Source organism: Triturus cristatus, chromosome 4_2 (assembly GCF_964204655.1).
Source record: "Triturus cristatus chromosome 4_2, aTriCri1.1, whole genome shotgun sequence".
NCBI classification, from domain to species: Eukaryota; Metazoa; Chordata; class Amphibia; order Caudata; family Salamandridae; genus Triturus; species Triturus cristatus.
The window spans coordinates 960,633,684-960,656,844 of record NC_140586.1 but is presented as its reverse complement, the minus strand read 5'-3'; the positions used below and the strand labels follow the sequence as shown (position 1 = coordinate 960,656,844).

Sequence of the window (23,161 nt, the reverse complement as noted above, 5' to 3'; positions counted from 1 at the left end):
ATTCTCTTAGGGAGTATATATGCACCGAACAGCGCGCCTTTTGGACAGCGCTCTCGGAAGTGCTAGCATCCAAAACTCAAATGCAATGAGTACTGGGGCATGATAATAATTACGTGCTAGATCTCCATTTCGACAGGTCCCACCCTCCATTACTGCACTACCCACATGCACAACTGGAGCACTTCAAAGAGTGGGTACGTCACTGGGCATTCGCGGACGTATGGAGAGCCACCCATCCTACACTAGACTCTACTCCTGCTCTGAGTCCCACGATCTATATGTGGGCTTAGATCACATTTTATGCTCCCTCCCTTTGCTTCCCTCAGTCCGCCACACTGACTACTTAGGCCATATCATCTGAGATCACGATGCCCACATCACAGACCTGCAGTGGACGCTCCACCTCCCCCAACACCCACATGGCGGCTCCCGCGAGATTGTCTGAGAGACCTGGCCTTCTGCGAAACAAAGGAATCCCACATTTAGCATTACTTTGCTCAGAACCGCAATTTGGCATATACAAGGGCAATTGAATTGGGTGCCTATAAAGTAGTCACACAGGGGATTTGCTTGCAGGAGATAGTGGGAGTAAGTAGGACATTAGATAAAGAAATCACACAGATGGATCTGCTCCTGCCACGCCTGGTGAGAGCTGTAGGCTGTGATGTCACTAAAGGCCCAGTGCTCACAGAGGCTAAGACACAACACACAGCCCTTCTGGAGTGGCTGCGCTGCTTCAGCTTTGCTGCATATGCGACAAAGGTGCTCAGGGAAGTGGACAAATCTGGTCGCTGCCTGGCTTGATCTGACAGGACTCCAGTGCGAGTCTACTATTAAGAATGGCCTCCAATGGAGGCGCTCTTCTCTATGCCCAATGCAAAATATCCCAGGCCTTCCTCAGCTCCCACTCGTCCCTGTACTGGGCCCCATCCCGAAACTAGAAGGTGCACGGGTCTGTCTACCCTTGATCTCCCTCGAATCCCAGCCACAAACAGAGATAACCTAGATAACGTGATCTCACTAGCTGATGTCAGGCAGGTTATCCAAGATCTTGCTAGAAACAACACACTGGGCCTCAACGGACTGTCAGTAGAGTAATATAACACCTTTTTCACCAGCCTAGTGCCTCGGCTGGCAGAGCTGTTCAGTGAAGCCCTGCGAACTTGGGAACTTCATCAGTCACTCCGTGAATACCTTTTCAGGTCCTCACCCTCTCACTATAAGATATCGGCCACAATTCTTAATTCTGGTCCCAGTAACTGTTCAGGAGAGCCCCACAGATTTCTAGAAATCAGACTTTCTAGTCACCAAATACCATTATGTGATTTATTATATTTGAAAGTATAACTGAAAGAGATATTGTTTATTTACAATATTAGAATAATGCATTAAAGATGAACAGGATAAAACCAGATGCATTACAACATACACCATACATACCCCGCATAATACCCATATTAGTACTCTTTGTTCCTTTTATATAAAAGCAAAAATCAATGTCACCTTAAAATAGAATGAAGAATCAAACCCATGCCCTCCAGAGTACAATATATTAACACATGGAGTTAACATTTAAACCTACATATAAAGGTGTGGTAACAATATTACATTTTAAATATCAGTCTGCAGCTTTATTCACCACAGCATTGCAACTTGCACAAAAATGTTAAGGTAAATAGATGTAGAGTTTTGACAGTAAATCTGCCCCCCAGTATGTATGCTACCGTCGATGGTATTGTGCAGTTATAGATCCTATATTTGTTTTTGGTGAAGGCCAATAGTTTTGTATACAATGTTATGACTAAGAACCCATTTAAGACCTTTCGAAAAACAATTCCATTGCGAAACCAGCCGCTAGGTCAGACAGTGACCTAAGAAATAAAGGCAATACATTTCATAAAACCAGCGATTTTAACAACAGTAAGATATATTTATTATTCAATTGGTTATAAAAAACAAAGGGCAGGAGTATATGAAAATAAAGTTTTTTCCCTGAGATTCTCTAATGAGGTCCAAGGATAAATCGCTCCAGTCTACAACTGGCGCATGCGGGATAGGGCATCTAATCCAAACCATACATATGATAGCCTTCACAAGCAGCAGCAGCAATTTCTCAGCATCCTGGAAGTGTTTTAATGGGAGATGAGCAGGAGATGTGCTCTATTCAAAGTTTACTTATGGATGGACACCTCCCTTCAGCCTAAAGCCCAACTCCCATTGTAGACTCCAGGAGGCTAAACAACCCCCCAACCTTCAATGTGAGGAGAATGACCTCCACATAGGTCACACGAGTTATGCTGTGCAAAGGACACATTATATGACATTCTTTACAATCATCCACTTTAGTTGGATATGAGAACATGTCCATAGTGAATTCTGCAAGTTTGTGGGGAAAGCACAATCGTATCACTACATAAACCATCCCCAGCTATGAAGCAACAGTGAAAGTGCAGCCACATTAGACAATAGTAACAACCACTTTCAAGACAGTCTCAGGCCACGTCACCTCGGTGCCCCAATCCTAGTCCAGTTTAGGAAACAGCTGAAGACACCTCTTTAAAGAACGCATCATGATGCTTGAACAGTCTACTTCTGATCTCAGAACCCTGCTGCCCCTCCAATCACTCTGTCTTTGCCTTTCACACTGTAAAGCACTCGACTGCCTTTAGCCTATGATTGCTTAATACATAGACACTGAAATGTATGTTTAGCTTTTGATCCACTGTAAGACAAGCAAACAATTTAGCAGAATGTGAAACTGATGACAGCCAATTAAGAATGATCAAAATAGGTCTATAATGAAAGAAAAATAGCCAAAATCACATAATGGAATTCTATGTATGGAGGACTAACCCGTGTAATTCTCACACTAAGTGTGCAGAAAAATGGTGTCATTCCTGTCTGAATTTCTACGTGTTGGAGCACATCTCCTTTAAATAAAGCTTTTTCACACCTATTGCATAGAAGAACATACTTGAGTGCAGCATTTCTTAAAGGCAACATTCTTTGTGCTTCAGAAATCTCTTTACAGCAGTGATCTGAGACAGCTGCAGCCTCCTTGGGGAATTCTCTTGCGATGTTGTAAATGAATGTTTTGTAAAAGTCTTTTCTCATCATGAGTGTTGGGATTAAGATGTCAAACCATATGAATTCCAATGTGAAGTTGAGTATCCGTTAAAAAGCCCAGTCCTCATGAGAATTCTCTTGTGATGTTGAAGATGTCTTTTGTGAAACTATCTTTTTGCTTTGAGGGTTCCAACCCAATGTTGACAATATGGTGTCATAGAAGGCTCTTTTTTAACAAACATCTTGCCGCATTCTAAGAATGCAAATGGCTTCTCACTTGTGTGGAAAGTCTAGTGACAGTATCGATCACGTATTCATCAAGTTTTCAAATACTGATGGCACGAAAATGGCTCCTCATTAATGTGAACTATCTGATGATACTGAAGGTCTGTCTCAAATAAAACTCTTCACACATTCAATGCAGGAAAATTGTTTTGCACCTGTGTGGATTATATGATGATGTTTAAAACTTGTGGCTGATTAAAACTCTCTTCACAATGATTGCATAAAAGTGGGTTCATTGTGGCTTATCTGGTGATGTCGAAGAACTGACCTTCGCGTAAAGCTTTTTCCACACTCAGTGCAAACAAAGGGCTTCTCACCAGTGTGGATTCTCTGGTGGCGTTCAAAATCTGACTTATACACAAACCTATGTCCACACTCGCTGCAAGGAAAGGGTTTCTCAATTCCACCCGTATGGATTTTTAGGTGGCGTTTGAGTCCTGTTTGCTGAGTAAAGCACTTCCCACATTCAGTGCAGGGAAAGGGCTTCTCATAATTTTGAATTCGCTGGTCGTTTTGGAAGTCTAATGTAAACACAAAGCTCTTCTTAATATGGATTCTTTGGTGACGCAGATAATGTGACTTGAACACAAAGCACTTCCCACACTCGCTGCAGAGAAAGGGTTTCTCAATTGCACCTTTATGGATTTTCAGGTGACGTTTGAGTGCTGTTTGGTGAGTAAAGCACTTCCCACATTCGGTACAGGGAAAGCTCTTTTCATCATTTTGAATCCTCTGGTCTTTTTGACAGTCTAATTTAAACACAAAGCTCTTCTTAATATGGATTCTTTGATGACGCTGAAGATCTGACTTGTACACAAAGCACTTCCCACATTCAGAGCAGTGAAAGAGATTCTCAGTCTCACCTGTGTGTATTTTCTGGTGACGCTTAAGCCCTGCTTGCTGAGTAAAGCTTTTCCCACATTCAGTGCAGAGATAGGGTTTCTCACCCGTGTGACTTCTACGGTGACGCTGAAGAATTGACAACTGAGTAAAACTCTTCGGGCATTCAGTGCAGGAAAAGGGCTTCTCACCAGTATGGGTTCTCTGGTGACGAAGAAGATAGGACTTCTGAGTGAAACTCTTTCCACAGTAGGTACAAGGAAAGCGCGTCTTTATTGTATGATATTTCTGATGGTATAGACGATTACCAAATCTTTTAAATACCTTTTTACCATCAGTGGAGAGGGTGTGCTTGTCATCAATTTGGAGTATTTGGTATTGGTTAAGGACAGACTTTGGAATAAAGGTCTTGTTTTCACAGCATGTAATGGACTCTTTCACATGCATACTTCCCGAGTCTGACATACCTGACAAAAAATGAAAACAAATTAGGATTTTTGTTTTCAATTAAACAAAAAGCATCTCAGCTGCCACTTGTGAAAGAGGGACAGTCCATATTACAGAAAAGCAATCAATGACAGTCAAGTAGCAGAAAGATGTCACAGTGGTCTCTGACGGGCAGGTGCCAGCATGTGTACTGAATGAAAAATGTTAATCTGCCCCATTACTGGCAAAAATCAAGAAGTCCAACTGAAGCAAGTGCTGGAAACCTTGAATGACAAACATGTACCACTCAGTGCAATGACTGGGGAAAGCCCAATGGTGTAAAATCTTCGTGATTTTTAAGCAGGCTAGAACTCAAAAACAGCCAATCGATTACAGAACTGAGATCTTCGATCCATCAGATTCTTCAGAGTAGATGATAGCCTGGTTATTAACATGGGAAAACCATTTTGCAGTTAGTAAGTTCCGTTAATCAGGACTCCTTTAAATGTTTTACAAGCATCCTACAGGATCCCCTGTACTTTTTGAGTTTGGTGACAGACAGCTTTAGCCCTCTACCTGAGAACATATTATCAATAAAACATAGAGGACTGTGGTTCAGCCGCTTCAGCTGTTGGTTACTTTGCACTATTCACCTTCAGCATTAGCTTATGAAAAATGTAATTTATACGTAAGGCATTTTGCATGTTCACGTTTTTCGGTGGTTATTGGCTAAGGTGTCTGTCTCCCAGATAAGGAAGCAGCTTCGCCACATTACCAGTCTGCAATTCCACCAGTCAGGCGCTGAAGGAGAGTGGCAGAGTAAGTGGGTTTTTCTTTAATGTATGTATGATAGGATAATGCAGTAGGATCTCTGTGTCGGCTCTGAGTACCGGGCGCATCTGCTTGAAGCAGATGCACGGTTAACAAATGCCAATTGATTGATGTGTTAGGGTGCAATGCAAGCCTAACCTTATAAGAAATGCTGCACTGAGATTTAGGACGTCGTGATCAGGATGAGCTAACTCCTAGATCGCCAACAAGAGGTGTTGCAAGATTAATTACAGGAACCGCTATCTAATGTGACTTTAGATTGATGTCTTGGTCCGAGGCTGTCTCACAAGATAAAGAACAAGAGCTGTGATCTTGCATCCAATATTATGCATAGGCCGTCGCAATCCACAAAACTGTAGGTGGTGAGGCCTTATTGCTTAGTCTGCACAATGACAAAGTATTAAGAATATTTGGATGTTTAAAAGCTTTTTTTTAATTCAAAATGATAGGGTTAACAGGTAAAAACACCATTTTGAATGGGATGCCACCAATGTGAATAAGTAAACTATAAACATGGAGAGCTTCTGTTTCCGGGTCGCTTCTCCTGGACAACGAACACCAGTAACTGTCAGCAAACATTCTCCACATTAAAACACATACATAAAGAGCAACAATACATCACTTAGGCCTTGATACCATGTAGGCAACTAAGCACTACAGTACACTTCATAGTCACACTAGGTTGGATTGATTTGGGTGCATGTTTGTGATTAAATCCAGATCGTATTATGGTCTGCTATGTGTCCCGGCAATAATAAGATAAAGTACTAGTATTATTAACAGCATTTACTGAGTGTATAGCTACAAGAGTCGGGCTTCTGAGCACTAGTCATGCTTGCTGGAGACCTGACCAATTAAGCATACAAAAAAGTCTTCAGTTGCTTTCTAAAGCTTAATAAATTATCATTGAGTCTAAGACTAATGGGCAAGGAGTTCCATAGTTTGAGAGCCAGGTAGGAAAAAGACGGCCACCTCTGGCTCTCTTAATTCTTGGAACTGTAAGACGACCTAGCTTAGTTGACCTAAGTTCTCTGTTAGTCTTGTAGGAGTTGATCAGGTGATGACGAATCTGTGGGCCTGCTCTATGTTTAGCACGATGAACAATGCATAATGATTTAAATTGAGTTATTTTGTTTACTGCCAGCCAGTGCAGTGTGGCAAGCGCTGGGTGAGCTGACTGAAACTTGGGGACATCAAGCAACACTCGGGCCACTGCATTCTGGATGATCTGCAGCTTGTTAGTCACTGAAGGTGGAATGCCAAGAAACAGAAAATTGCCATAATCAAGGTAAGATGATGTAAGTCCTTGTATGACTGTTCTTCATACCTCCATGGGGAGCTATTTAATCGTTTTCTTCAGGGCTCTAAGACGTCAGAAGCGAATCACTATGACTTTTTTTGCTTGTAGGGCCATAGTGAAATGGCTGTCCAGAATAACGCCCAGACTTTTCACTTCTGGTTTGGGGGAGGATGATCTCCTAGGGACGGAGGCCAGGTAAGTTGGTCCACAGAGATGGAGTGTTATCAACTACCAAAACCTCTGTTTGTTCCCATAAAGTCTAAGGCAGCTCACTGCCATCCAAGAAAAATACATGTGGAAACACAAAAGATGCACAGGCATACATAATCATTAACTATCCTGACCTGAAAGAAAGACAAATTACTATGATGTATTTTTTAATGGTTTGACCACTTTGAGATTATATATATTTGTTTGGCACATGCATTATATGCAGCACCAACTAGCATTTTTAATACTTTAAAATTAATCAATATTAAACTACAGACTTGAGCATTTAGCTTTATACTGTGTAACAAATTATAGATAATTATAAAGGAAGGGATATAATTGCGTCGACACAGTGTAGGCCCTTTTACAGCACAAACCTTGAAGGGTCTTTCCATGACCTTCAGTATAATCGATTGTGCAAGAATACATGCCAGAATAGAGCTCCAAGTGTACAAACATTTTGTTAAAATTATTTTTTTCTTATTCTTAATTTTATTGTCTTCCTTTTTTCATTATGACAGTGAATGATAGAACTTTTTATGCCCTAGAGATGGCTTTCATGAGCAATTAATACACATTTTTTGTAATGTTCCACATTTGTGCATAACCTCAATTTGTTTCATGTTTGGCATCCTGATGAAGCAAGTTCTGTGAAACATCTGTGAGCTCTTTTGTAGATGAATTATGCAATTTTGCAAGTTTTGTCAACTATTCAATTTTGACAAACTGAAGAAAATTAAAAGTATCTGATGTGCATTTTTTTGGATTTCATGAATACGTTTATGGAGGAATTCCACTTAAAGGATAAATGTCATTGAGTTATGTCATATTTTTTCAAACATTGAAAAGACATCTTGAGGCACCCCACAGATCCCGATTGTCAAGATTGTTTGAATGAGCCCTACTGAGGTAATTTAAACCCAAAAAGTGAGGAGACTATAATTGCACTAAGCAACTCCTTTTTCAACTCTTCCGTCAACTTGAAATGAAACATAAAAGGTGTAGAGGGGACCAGACCATCACATCATAATCGGCTAACAAGGACTGCATATCGTAAACACCATATGCCTCTTCAATTGCACAAAGTTTTCGAGAGTGAGTTTCTAAATTGCATGCAAGGGGGGTTTGTCATGTAGAAGTGGGAGCTGCAAGTTGAATATAGCATTCTGTATAAAATGTTCGCAATATCTTTCGTATGCAGTCAGATTTTTAGTGTTCAAGAATAAGGTTTGTTTTGTTGCCTTAATATTTTTTGTATGTTTTTCAGCTATGTATTCTTACAGTTATGGTAAGCCTCAATCTCAAATGTTATTTTTCCTTGTTTAAGCTCCCATACATAAGCAAACTTCTGCTCTCTGGTTTGACTTCCACTTAAGGTGTGGAACCTAATGGGTTGAAGAGGACGATTTTCTCAGTATGGATGCACCTATGACGTGCTCTTTTTCTTGGAATACTTCTGGAACTTCTTGTCCTGTAAGGTTTGGTTTGTGGAATACTTCTGTCAAAAACAAGATCGCTTTGGGCTCTTTTTAAGCCTACAAGCACATACTACTGTCAATCACACACTGCCTAATCACCAACACCAAGTAGAAACCAAAAGAATAATATAAAATATATAATATATTTTATTATTAGGATCCTTACAAGATTCAAAATAATTAAAAAAGGTTAAAAAACACACACATCATCAATACACTTCAAATAATACCATTGGTTAAAAACATATCATACAAATCTAAAAAACCTCCTGGCGTGCTCCAAATGACCTCCAAATGTTTATTTGGAGGTAACTTGAAGCACACCAGGAGGCTTTTTAGTCCCGGCAATTGGATGAGGGATCTTATACACACGGAAGTGCGGTGTTCAAATCTGTGAGGAGCTCACATGAACTAGGATTTTATCGCGTTGGGTGCCATAGCTCCAGTGGCCATTCCCTGATGGATTTTTAACCAAGGGCATTAGTGAAGCTTTGTCCTTTCTCATATACATAACTTTTACATCTTTTGAAGTCAGCAGAAGAAGACTCAGAAAAGGGAAGACGTCTACGCCCCTACTTTCAGTCTAAACTGTGTGGCCCATGTGAGAAGGAAGCCGCAAGAGGGGAGGACACAGATCCCCCATTTATATTGTACCATCATCCTGCTGATGATTGAGGTTGAGAGACACTGAATTGTATTTGTAAGCCTGAAGAAGGTGGTGAATCAAACTATACCACCGAAACGCGTTGCTTTGTTTGGAAAACGCACCCAAGTAATACCGGGTTCGATTAGGAAAAAGAACGCTATAAAGTGTTGAACCAGGGTTATCAGCTGCATTTTTTATGTACTTGGTGTGCTCACTTGACTTATCAGGTTTTAATGTCTCTTTTGCTTGTCATACTCTCCAAGGTTGTTTTGTATGATATGTTTTTAACCAATGTTAATATTTGAAGTGTATTGATGATGCATATGTTTTTGAACCTTTTTTAATTATTTTGAATCTTGTAAGGATCTTAATAATAACAATATATTATATATCTTATTTTACTCTTTTGGTTTCTACTTGGTGTTGGTGATTGACAGTAGTATGTACTTGTATGCTTAAAAGGAGCCCAAAGGGATCTTGTTTTTGACAGTAGTGTTTAGTTTTGGTGTCCTGTCCCTTTGGTGAGGAGGACCCCTCTCTCTAACTTTGGGATCTTGTGGAAAACAACATAAATGGCACTGTGCTGGTGACCTGCTTGGGTTCACAACTTTCTTATCATTTGAGGCCCACTGTTCATTTTCAGTGGTTGTGGCAATATCCTTCAGGAAGGTGAATAATCGCCAGAGGGCATGACTGCCTATATTCATGCCAAGGATTGGAGCTGTTCACCGGACCTGATTCATTTCCTTGCAACGCTTTCGAGCCATGACATCAGAAACCAGTAACGGTGGAGTGAAGCATCATATTCCTTCATATACGCTGATCTGGTCAATCAGTGCCTGGTCACATCATATGTGGGTGCAGTGAATCAGGCTCCTGTGAGTACGTACCACAGTTCATGCATGACCTGGCGAGGCTCCTTGTTGCTACCCAGTGCTTCAAGCTCCCGTGAGTGTGTACCACAGTCCATGCTTCACCTGGCGTGGCTCCTTGTTGCTACCCAGTGATTCAGGCTCCCCTGAGTACGTATCACAGTCCATGCTTCACCTGGCGTGGCTCCTTGTTCCTACCCAGTGCTTCAAGCTCCCGTGAGTGTGTACCACAGTTCATTTATCACCTGGCAAAGCTCCTTGTTCCCACCCAGTGATTATGACTCCCGTGTGTATGTACCACAGTTCATGCATCACTTGGCAAGGCTCCTTGTTCCTACCCAGTGATTTAGGCTCATGTGAGTATGTACCACAGTTCATGCATCACCTGGCAAGGCTCCTTGTTCCTACCCAGTGATTCAAGCTCCCATGAGTATGTACCACAGCTCATGCATCACCTGGCGAGGCTCCTTGTTCCTACCCAGTGATTCAAGCTCCCATGAGTATGTACCAAAGTTCATGCATCACCTGGCAAGGCTCCTTGTTCGCAACCAGTGATTCAGGCTCCCGTGAGTATGTACCACAGTTCATGCATCACCTGGCAAAGCTCCTTGTTCCTACGCAGTGATCCAGGTTCCAATGAGTATGTAAAACAGTTCATGCTTCACCGGGCGAGACTCCTTTTTCCTACCCAGTGATTCAGGTTCCCGTGACTATGTACTCGAGTTCATGCATCACCATGCGCACCTCCTTGTTCCTAGCCAGTGATTCTGGCTCCTGTGAGTACGTACCACAGTTCATGCATCACCGGACAAGGCTCCTTGTTCCCACCCAGTGATTCAGGCTCCCGTGAGTATGTACCACAGTCCATGCATCACCTGGCGAGCCTCATTTATTTAAAGTTTTGTATAGCGCGAACATGACACCGAAGGGTATCAGACCTTTTTCCACCACAAACTCAAGAGCATCTATGACAACTTCAACAAAGACAACCAACACACTGAACCTTCACCAACCACCCCCAACACCCTGAAGCCAGCGATCAACAACTGGACAACCCTCATCACCGAAGACACACTGAAGACAATAAAGTCAATCCACTCTGGGGCCCCCACGGACCCCTGCCCCCACTACATTTTCAACAGAGCCGCCGACACCATCGCACCCATGCTCTGCCACGCCATCAACCACTCCCTGGCTACCACCTCGTTCCCTGACGACTGGAAACACGCTCAACCCTCTCCTGAAGAAACCCTCGACAGACCCCACCGACCTCAAAAACTACAGACCCATCTTCCTGCTCCCATTCCCAGCGAAAGTCATCGAGAAAGCCATCAACAGCCAACTCGCCACATTCATCGAAGAGTACAACATCCTCGACTCCTCCCAATCCGGCTTCAGAAAAAAACACAGTACGGAAAACGCCCTCCTCGCCGCAACAGTTGACATCCGTACCTTACTGGACAAAGGAGAAACAGCAGCCCTCATCCTCCTCGACCTCTCAGCGGCGTTCGACACAGTCTCTCACCGCACCCTAATACGCAGACTCCACGACGCAGGGATCCAAGACAAGGCCCTTGACTGGATCCGCTCCTTCCCCTCCAGCAGAACGCAGTGGGTCAGACTCCCCCCTTTCCTCTCGGACCCTACACCTACCATCTTCGGAGTCCCCCAGGGGTCCTCCCTCAACCCTACGCTCTTCAACGTCTACATGGCTCTGCTTGCTCCCATCGTCAAAACCTACGGACTAAACATTGTGTCATACGCAGACGACACCCAACTTATCCACTCCCTATCCAACGAACCCAACAACGCCAGACACAACTATCCAGAAGGCATGGAAGCCGTCGCCAAATGGATGAAAAACAGCTGCCTACAACTAAAAACCAACAAAACGGAAGTACTCATCATGGGCCCAAACCCCGACGCCTGGAACGACACCTGGTGGCCCCCGCCATCCGAAGGCTGCCCACCCCACGGACCACGCACGCAACCTGGGAATCATCCTGGACTCAGAGCTCAAAATGGACCACCAGATCAACTCCGTCTCGTCCTCCTGCTTCCACACCCTCCGCCTCCTACGTAAGACCTTCAAATGGATCCCCCTCGAACACAGAAAGACCATCACCAGCAGGCTCAAATACAGCAACACACCCTATGCCGGAATAAACAAAAACCTCAGCCCGAAAGCTACAGAACATCCAAAACGCTGCCGCAAGACTGGTCCTCAACCTACCAAGACACTGCCACATCTCCCAGCACCTGCGCACACTCCACTGGCTCCCCATCGAAGCTAGAGTCACCTTCAAGATGCTAACCCACACTCACAAGGCCCTTCACGACACCGGACCAGCATACCTGAACAGCCGACTCAAATTCCACGCACCCCAGAGGACCCTACGATCAGCCCAGCTCTCCTACGCCATGGTCCCCCAAACCATAAAGACCAGATCGGGAGGCCGCTCCTTCTCCTTCCGCGCGGCCAGAGCCTGGAACGACCTTCCGCTCCAACTCAGACTGATAACATCACTCCCCATCTTTGCAAGAAACCTCAAAACCTGGCTCCTCGACAGACTCCCTCCTTGATGGACTGGAACCTGCGACCCCCCCAACCCCCAGCACCATGAGACCATTACGGGTGAGTAGTCACGCTTAACAAACACCTGATTGACTGAGAGCGCTTTACATACGGTTTAAGTCAACAAAGGAAAAGCTAGGGGAGAGAACTCAGGGAAACAGTGGGACAAAAGACAGCAGGTGCTGTTGCGGGGATTCTGCTCATGCACAGAACTATGCACAGGAAACCAGGACCTCAGTGAATTGTGGTGTACCAAAAAACTCACCTCAGTACCCAGAACCCCTATCCGACTAGCATCAGTGTCTCATTCGTTCTCCGTACTACAGGAAAGCTACCAATGATTAGACAACCCAGAACAAGCGACTTAGGGTACTCTCAGGAATGGTGGGAATCGAGGCAAGATGGCGGACGCTCTGGCGTTCGAGTGAGCAGCATCGCTGGTGGTCTCCCTGCCTAATCACTTTGTCGGAATCTGTGTTTGTTTGTTCTTCGCCTAAAGGGCCGGTGTACGGAGTAAACAAATCCAGGAAAAGTCGGTGAAAAGAACTCTCGGAAAACTCCCGGAATGAAACGGACCGAGATAGTTCGCTATTCCTAAATGAAGAGAAAGTGACACGGGCTCTATTATCTGTAATGTGGCCAGATCTTCACTACTTGCTCCACCGGTCATTCCTGTATACCTGGCGGCATCCAGCTATTTCGTGCTGCAGCCCAGTCTTGGAGCCTCGGATCGAATTAGATCATATCTTTCCGGAAAAGAGCGTTGTGGGGCTCAGTAGCTTTTGTGGTCCGGCAGCTGCTTGTTCCCCTTGTTTTCGACTGCAGCAGCAACGGATGTCACAGGTTTTCAAGAGGCGTCTGAGACAAGGCAGAGACGCTGAGGATATTATGGCTCCAAAAAATGTGGTTGTTTCTAAATCCCAGAGTAAAAGGAATATGAGGGCGACTACAGCAATACAGGATACTGCACTTCAGGAGAGTGCCGGGAGTATTGGGAATATCGAAAATCCTGGAAGTATTATGTTATCTGAAGCCAGCCAGAATCCTGTGCAGGTAACTAATGACTCTAATGACTCTAATAGTATCTTAAACTTTGCTCACCCTGGTTTGACGGAGTCCACTCAGGAGTCCATTCATGACAACGCTCATGCATCAATAGGGGATTCTGGGGGATGTAGTTCTGAGATTGCCCCCAAAATTCCTGATATGTTTGCTTTAAAAAAAAAAAAACAGAAAGACCAGCAAAACCAGCAAAGGCCCATATTCTAATGCTGGCATCGTACCACAAAATGAGACAGATTTTGATAAAAACATGGACAATGCCACTGACAAGGCATTATCCGGAGATAGTAACATTAATTCTGTGTTACTCCCACATCAGAGTGCAGTACTATCAACTTCACAGCTGTCTGGATATTTAATTCAAGAGCAATCATTAGAGGTTGCTGAGACTCCATTCTTAGTAGAGGATGCCGAATCAGTTGACTCTGCTGGTAATTTCTATTCTATGACTGACTTGTCAGTGGCTTTGGATTCAGAAAATCTGATGGCCCAGGTGGCTCAGACGGAATGGAGAGACGATCTAAGTGGCAAGAGTGTGGGCTCACTACAGGAATCGCTCAGCTTGGATGATCAGGAGGGAGGGACTGATGAGGAGGAGTCTCAGGATGGGGATGATGATGCCCCCCAACACAGATTAGATCGCGGTACTGATGAAACCACAGTAGTCGCAGTGGATGGAATAGATGGAAACACCTCTCCGGCTCCGTCACACACTACCGTAGATAAGTATCCCACAACCTCAGCCACTACATTGGATACACTCTGTCAACTCATGATCCAGCACCGGGAAGAGACAAGGGCAGAAAATCTACGTACACAGGGCGCTGTCCGGCGGCTTCAAAATAATCTCAGAAAAGTTGCAAAATCTTGCGGCGAGATGACCGCTAGAGTGACTGAAGCCGAAGGCAGAATATCAGCGATTGAAGACACTGTGACAAACCAACAAACGCAAATTGCCTCATTGACAGGACAGAGAGATGAAATAAACTGGAAAATGATTGACTTGGAAAATAGGTCACGTCGGAATAATCTCCGAATCTTAGGGGTTCCTGAGGGAAGCGAAGCAGGGAACATAAGACAATTTGTGATTGACATGTTTTCTGAAGCTTTCCCTGAGCTAGTACAATGGAAATGGAACATTGAACTCCAACGGGTCCATAGGTTTCCATTTCAGAGAAATTCCAGGTCAGATTCTAAAGCAAAACCTAGGGCAATTTTGATTTGTCTTAATAACTTTCTTGCTAGAGAAGCTCTTTACGATTTGGCTAGGCCTGACCGGAAAAGAAGGGGGAAAGGCGTGGATTTTTTTGTTCGACCAGATTATTGCCATGCTACTATTGAACAACGCTGGCAGTTTCGACAATTAATTCCTGCTTTTCAAGCTAAAGGTGCTCAGGCCTTTTTGCTGAATCCTTCTAAGCTCAAAATGATATTTAAAGAGAAATCTTATTTATTGACCTCAGAAAATGCTGCCAAAGATCTTCTGGCTTCTTTTTGAACTGACCGAAAATCTGAATATTTGCTTTATAATTGCCATGCTCTTTCTAGCATGGTTCTAATATGATAGAAGGTCAACATTCCAATGTTAATATTTGAAGTGTATTGATGATGCATATGTTTTTGAACCTTTTTTTATTATTTTGAATCTTGTAAGGATCTTAATAATACAAATATATTATATATTTTATTTTACTCTTTTGGTTTCTACTTGGTGTTGGTGATTACCCGTGTGTGATTGACAGTAGTATGTACTTGTATGCTTAAAAGGAGCCCAAAGGGATCTTGTTTTTGACAGAAGTGTTTAGTTTTGGTGTCCTGTCCCTTTGGTGAGGAGGACCCCTCTCTCTAACGTTGGGATCTTGTGGAAAACAACATAAATGGCACTGTGCTGGTGACCTGCTTGGGTTCACAACTTTCTTATCATTTGAGGCCCACTGTTCATTTTCAGTGGTTGTGGCAATATCCTTCAGGAAGGTGAATAATCGCCAGAGGGCATGACTGCCTATATTCATGCCAAGGATTGGAGCTGTTCACCGGACCTGATTCATTTCCTTGCAACGCTTTCGAGCCATGACATCAGAAACCAGTAACGCTGGTGTGAAGCATCATATTCCTTCATATACGCTGATCTGGTCAATCAGTGCCTGGTCACATCATATGTGGGTGCAGTGAATCAGGCTCCTGTGAGTACGTACCACAGTTCATGCATGACCTGGCGAGGCTCCTTGTTGCTACCCAGTGATTCAAGCTCCTGTGAGTATGTACCACAGTCCATGCTTCACCTGGCGTGGCTCCTTGTTCCTACCCAGTGCTTCAAGCTCCCGTGAGTGTGTACCACAGTTCATTTATCACCTGGCAAAGCTCCTTGTTCCCACCCAGTGATTATGACTCCCGTGTGTATGTACCACAGTTCATGCATCACTTGGCAAGGCTCCTTGTTCCTACCCAGTGATTTAGGCTCATGTGAGTATGTACCACAGTTCATGCATCACCTGGCGAGGCTCCTTGTTCCTACCCAGTGATTCAGGCTCCCGTGAGTATGTACCACAGCTCATGCATCACCTGGCAAGGCTCCTTGTTCCTAGCCAGTGATTCAGGCTCCCGTGAGTATGTACCACAGTTCATGCATCACCTGGCAAAGCTCCTTATTACTACACAGTGATCCAGGTTCCACTGAGTATGTAAAACAGTTCATGCTTCACCGGGCGAGACTCCTTTTTCCTACCCAGTGATTCAGGTTCCCGAGACTATGTACTCGAGTTCATGCATCACCATGCGCACCTCTTTGTTCCTAGCCAGTGAATCTGGCTCCTGTGAGTACGTACCACAGTTCATGCATCCCTGGACAAGGCTCCTTGTTCCCACCCAGTGATTCAGGCTCCCGTGAGTATGTACCACAGTACATGCATCACCTGACGAGCCTCATTTATTTAAAGTTTTGTATAGCGCGAACATGACACCGAAGGGTATCAGACCTTTTTCCACCACAAACTCAAGAGCATCTATGACAACTTCAACAAAGACAACCAACACACTGAACCTTCACCAACCACCCCCAACACCCTGAAGCCAGCGATCGACAACTGGACAGCCCTCACCACCGAAGACACACTGTAGACGATAAAGTCAATCCACTCCGGGGCCCCCACAGACACCTGCCCCCACTACATTTTCAACAGAGCCGCCGACACCATCGCACCCATGCTCTGCCACGCCATCAACCACTCCCTGGCAACCACCTTGTTCCCTGACGACTGGAAACACGCTCAACCCCCTCCTGAAGAAACCCTCGACAGACCCCACCGACCTCAAAAACTACAGACCCATCTCCCTGCTCCCATTCCCAGCGAAAGTCATTGAGAAAGCCATCAACAGCCGACTCGCCGCATTCATCGAAGAGTACAACATCCTCGACTCCTCCCAATCCGGCTTCAGAAAGAACCACAGTACGGAAAACGCCCTCCTCGCCGCAACAGTTGACATCCGTACCTTACTGGACAAAGGAGAAACAGCAGCCCTCATCCTCCTCGACCTCTCCTCGGCGTTCGACACAGTCTCTCACCGCACCCTAAAACGCAGACTCCACGACGCAGGGATTCAAGACAAGGCCCTTGACTGGATCTGCTCCTTCCCCTCCAGCAGAACGCAGTGGGTCAGACTCCCCCCTTTCCTCTCGGACCCTACACCTACCACCTTCGGAGTCCCCCAGGGGTCCTCCCTCAGCCCTACGCTCTTCAACGTCTACATGGCTCTGCTTGCTCCCATCGTCAAAACCTACAGACTAAACATTGTGTCATACGCAGATGACACCCAACTCATCCACTCCCTATCCAACGAACCCAACAACGCCAGACACAACTATCGAGAAGGCATGGAAGCCGTCGCCAAATGGATGAAAAACAGCTGCCTACAACTAAAAACCAACAAAACGGAAGTACTCATCATGGGCCCAAACCCCGACGCCTGGAACGACACCTGGTGGCCCCCCGCCATCCGAAGGCTACCCACCCCACGGACCACGCACGCAACCTAGGAATCATCCTGGACTCAGAGCTCAAAATGGACCACCAGATCAACTCTGTCTCGTCCTCCTGCTTCCACACCCTCCGCCTCCTACGTAAGACCTTCAAATGGATCCCCCTCGAACACAGAAAGACCATCACCAGCAGGCTCGAATACAGCAACACACCCTATGCCGGAATAAACAAAAACCTCACCCGCAAGCTACAGAACATCCAAAACGCTGCCGCAAGACTGGTCCTCAACCTGCCAAGACACTGCCATATCTCCCAGCACCTGCGCGCACTCCACTGGCTCCCCATCGAAGCTAGAGTCACCTTCAAGATGCTAACCCACACTCACAAGACCCTTCACGACACCGGACCAGCATACCTGAACAGCCGACTCAAATTCCACGCACCCCAGAGGACCCTACGATCAGCCCAGCTCTCCTACGCCATGGTCCCCCACACCATAAAGACCAGATCGGGAGGCCGCTCCTTCTCCTTCCGCGCGGCCAGAGCCTGGAACGACCTTCCGCTCCTACTCAGACAGATAACATCACTCCCCATCTTTGCAAGAAACCTCAAAACCTGGCTCCTCGACAGACTCCCTCCTTGATGGACTGGAACCTGCGACCACCCCGATACCCCAGCACCATGAGACCATTATGGGTGAGTAGTCACGCTTAACAAACACCTGATTGATTGAGAGCGCTTTACATACGGTTTAAGTCAACAAAGGAAAAGCTAGGGGAGAGAAATCAGGGAAACAGTGGGACAAAAGACAGCAGGTGCTGTTGCGGGGATTCTGCTCATGCACAGAACTATGCACAGGAAACCAGGACCTCAGTGAATTGTGGTGTACCAAAAAACTCACCTCAGTACCCAGAACCCCGATCCGACCAGCATCAGTGTCCCATTCGTTCTCCGTACTACAGGAAAGCTACCAATGATTAGACAACCCAGAACAAGCGACTTAGGGTACTCTCAGGAATGGTGGGAATCAAGAACACTCTTTCGTTTCTATTCTCATATCAGTCCACAACGTGAGTAATCAGAGACACAGAAAAGTTTAAAAAGTTTCTTTTTAACTACGTGCTCTAAGATGTCGTATTTTGGCTAACATAGGCAGGCGAATGATTAGAAATAAAACAATCAGCATTGTTACCATTCCATAAAACACAAAGGGAGAAATCATGTTCTAATGGTAGTGGAAACAGGTTTTATAGCACCTTGTGTACCACCCTCCCCTGGCTAGGAGCTAGTTTTATAATAATAGAAGGTCTCTAGGTTTAAACGGGGAACCTCATACCTCCAAGATCAGCTTAGGTGAATCACATCACAGGATCAGCAACGCTCTCTGTAGATGGAAAGGTTTTCTCCAAGTGCCAGCATCATGCATGCAATGCAATATTAAAGGCACCCGAGTTTCAGATATTTGCAGCTGTGTGCGTGTTGTGTCTAGAGCGTGGACCGATCAACCTGAATCAACAGCATACATTGTTATTTGACCTTGAAGACTTCTGCTCACAGTGTACAGACTGAGGTTGCGGTGTAAGTCTAGGGATGTGAAAAACAGACCGTTCTCATGTGAAGAAAAGCAAGCAGTTTAACTTACAACAACAGATACCTGTAGTGTCGTGTGCAAAAGCGGCAAAGTGGCAAGATGGCGTTTAACTTCTAAAATACGCTTATGCTAACACAGCAATGTGTGCAAGCAGAACCCTGTCTTCACTACACCCTCCCCTAATCGGACCACAAACAAAAAGGTAAGCAATTTAGGAATTCAGAGTTCAAGTTCGAATGAGACAGAACCAAGTTCATATTTTGTCAAACCAGATAATTTGGAAGTGATAAGTTCAAAGTTGTGAGATAAAAAATAAAAGAGACCACAAAGGGGCGGTACAACGCTCATCATTGAAAAAGGAGAGAAAAAATCGTATGCTTTGAAGTTGGAGAAGTGCCAATTTAATCCATCAGCGTATAGGCACAATATGTTGCAACAACCTCTAAGAGAAAGTCATTGTTATCATTAGTAAAGGATTCAGCTATCCAATTTAATAAAATAAACTAACATACATGTTCTTTGAAAGCCGGAGCCTCTAGGACCATCAGAGGACAACTTGTGTGTTCTTCAAGGTAACTTTGTGCCAGGAAGTCATGAGCTGCTGCACATATATCCCAATTCCCTAGAACTCCATGCGCAGCCACGCAGGCCATAATCCCGATACCAGAACAGTCCAACTCATGAGCCACTAAGGGACTCATCAGTCGATCATAATCCGGGGCAGAAGACGCCGTATTGGAGAGACACAAATCCAAATCAAATGAACAATCCAGGCAATGGAAAACAGGTTGCACGCAAGTAAAGTATGAGAACCGGAAGGATAATCCATAGGCCACACTCAAGGTGGCCAAAGGTAGCGTTACATAGTATTCAAGCATCTGGTTGCGAAGCTGGAACAGCCGGGGCAGGCTGTCTTGTGACACAGATTGTGCAGCCATTGCGGAGCAAACAAATCAACAGCAGCACACCGGCAGCCAAGGCGAGAATTAATGGTAGCCCGCCGAAGACGCTGGAAAAAATAGAATGAAAAAATGCCGGGTATCACACCAAATATTGTTTGGAACGAGGTCACAAGGCCGGAGCCCACAACTTTGAAAAAATTCACCAAACCAGTTGTTGACGAGGCATTGAATATAGTGTGAATCAGAGCGCTGAAATGAAGTGGGAGATCAGTATTCAAAAGCGCCTGCACCTCGGTGCGGGTGTTAGCTACGTGGAGGACATATGTTTCACGAGAGGAAGTTAGGGCGCTTCTTGTTGAACTATGCTTTCAAGGTGGAATGGAAGGCCAGATGAATATGTCGAGTCTCCCATGCGGGGGCGGGAATAGCACATTTTTACAGCAAACTACACGTTGGGAGACAGTTACAATGTACGGAATCCCTGCTAGCATCCCGCAGCACTCTTCATTATTTAAAAGCAAATAACTACCGTTAGCAAGTAACGTGAAAGTGGGTGTTATAGCAGGCACTGGATTTCCCTTTAAAATGCAAGCTATATTCATGGCTTGGGTGTTACTCGCGCCGTGCAATTGTATATTCTTGCACATTAGTGAGTGATCAGGTGTAGAAGTGCACTCCTCTCTTCAAATAAACTTCTTTTCCCTCTCTCAGGCACCTGTATGTGAATGAGAGTGACCAAACTTCATGGAGAAAAGCGCTACCCAACGGTTCATATCTGCCTAAGGCAGAGGTCTTCAAACTTTTGTAGGTTGAGCCCTCCCAGCTGAATTTTTTAAGATGTCGGGCACCCCACCACTAGACAGCAATTTCTTGAATCTGGTACACTACATAATCAGCCGTCATCCGTATATCAAGGGCAGTATCCGGAAATTAATGTTTAACCCCTTGCATGCCCGCCCCTTTCCCCGCCCAGTGCCGCGCTTTGCATTAGCGGGCGGAGTTCATGACGAGCTGGACTCGTCATGGGCACAGCTCCACCGCAGCCCATGAGGAGTCCAGCTCGTCATGGGCACTGAAGGGGTTAAACCCAATAAGAGTGTTTAGTAAACTGCAGGTCTGTGAGTGGGTGTGGTTAAATGACAGGCTTATTACACAGGTCAAAACACAATTTTCCAAGATGAAATGTGCGCACATTGTTTTTACTAGGATGCTTTGTTTTACACGACATAGATTGATAACACCACCAACATTAATGTGACGGGTGTGCCTGTTTTCGCCACAGAGACAGTCAATCTGTGGATGGAGTCTTGCTACTGCCATCCTCAGCTTGTGCTCCACACCCAGTCTTGAACGGTACTTGGTCTTTAATACCGCAAGTGCTGAGAACCCAATTTCACATAAAAAGGACGAGCTGAAAGGCAAGAGAGTTTTGGTAGCAGTTTCTTTCAAAGCTGAATGTAATGCAGACATTTTCAGCAAAACCTCTCCCAGTGAGACTTTGCTGAAATGCATCTGCAGAGTGCGGTCACTTTGGAGATCAATCAGTTCTTCCTGCATACGAATCGGGAGACATGCTAAGGATTTTGGGGGCCCGGGCCAAAACTATTTTAGGGGCCCCTGTTCAAAATAGCTTTCAGTTTATGATTCACTTCCAGCTCTGCCATACCCTCTTTAGCCAGTCTACTAACGGTGCACAGGCAATATGGTCGAAATTCTAAAAGTGTTTGCATCCAATATTCAGAGATAGTGATGTGTGTTTTCACTGTTGTAACAGCAGCAGCCCACTCATTTCACAGCGAATAATATCTGACATCCTTCAATGTCTCATAAGTGAAGGCCAGTTTTGACCTAAAATAAACTTTTTTATGGTTGTTGCATAAAATAAACACATTTCTGAGCAATAGTAATAGACTCTCTCACATCAGTCACATTAAAAAGAAATGGAGTTAAAGGAATCTATTTAGGAATTCTTCCATGCCATCAGGGCAAAAACAGAGCTGTCTCCATCAAGGGGCCTCCTGAAAGGCTGGATTGCAGTGCATGTAAATGTGTACTTTTGTAATTTAGTACAGGGGTGCAACTAAACCCGGACTCAAGGGGGGCTAACACTCCCAGCCAGGGCTGGCGCTAGCACTGATGGCACACCGTGCAACAGTCTTTTTTGGCGCCCCTTTCCATTGCCTCTTTCTCCATGAATTCCCTCATACCACTCATCAACAATGCACCTCATCTCTCTGCAGCACCTTTCTGACAAACATTTCATTTTTTTTAGCACTACTCATTGTTTACTCACACCCAGGGGGATATGTACAAGGAAGTGGAGGAGGCTTAATGCCTCTCGCCTCCACTTCTGAAACGCAAGGCTGCACCATATTTACAAGATTGGGGTGCAGGCTTGCTTTTCCCCCTGCAATGATGCCAAGTTAAGCAACTTAGCGCCAACGCAGGCACCCTTGCACCAGAGCACAAGGGTGTCTGCGTGCAGGGGAGGATTGTTTATGTGTAGGAAAGTGTCCCTTCCTGCGCATACACAATTCTAGAAATGCCATCCTGTCACTGTCATGTTTGCTGCTTCATGCAGCACAAATGGAAGTAACAAAATGGCATTTAAAAAAAAAGTTTGTTTATGTACAGGAAGGGACACCTTCCTGTACATGAACAAACAGTGGCATTTTGCTTTTTCCATGTGTGTCACATGAGGGCAGGTTGAGTAGTGTGCTTGGGTGACTGCAGGGGAGGTACAGGGTGAACAGCGCAAGTGCATTGTGAGTGCAGAGTAATCCCTATGAGCACAGGGTGAATGGTGTGAGTGCATGGGGATCAGTGTGAGTGCATTGTGATCGCCGTGAATGCAGGGTGAGCGTGAAAGTGAAGGGCGAGAATGAGGAGCGAGTGGTCTGAATGCAGGGTGCATTCCCGGAGGCTTGAAGTAATTCAGCATGTCATTGACAGCGGTGTAGGGTTTCAGATACAAGTTAAGCTATTGCTATTATGGCATTAACCAGGGATCGAGGGTGGAGGAAATAAGGAATATGCTACTTACCAGTATGCATCTGTTCTAGGCATGTAGAGCTGCAGATCTACACACTTGTGCATAGAT

The 23,161-nt window shown here is 45.0% G+C and overlaps 1 protein-coding gene across 9 annotated transcripts in view; it reads right to left on the bottom strand.

Annotated features, from left to right (window-relative positions):
- Positions 1–1,312: 1,312 nt before the first annotated feature.
- Positions 1,313–23,161, bottom strand: part of LOC146839127 (uncharacterized) — a 239,364-nt gene continuing 217,515 nt past the window's right edge. For all 9 annotated transcript variants that reach the window (XM_085603141.1, XM_085603135.1, XM_085603140.1 and 6 more), the window contains one exon: positions 1,313–4,658. In XM_085603141.1, coding sequence (XP_085459267.1) covers positions 3,559–4,658 — 1,100 coding nt within the window. In that variant the 3' untranslated portion in view covers positions 1,313–3,558. The remainder of the gene's footprint in view (positions 4,659–23,161) is intronic.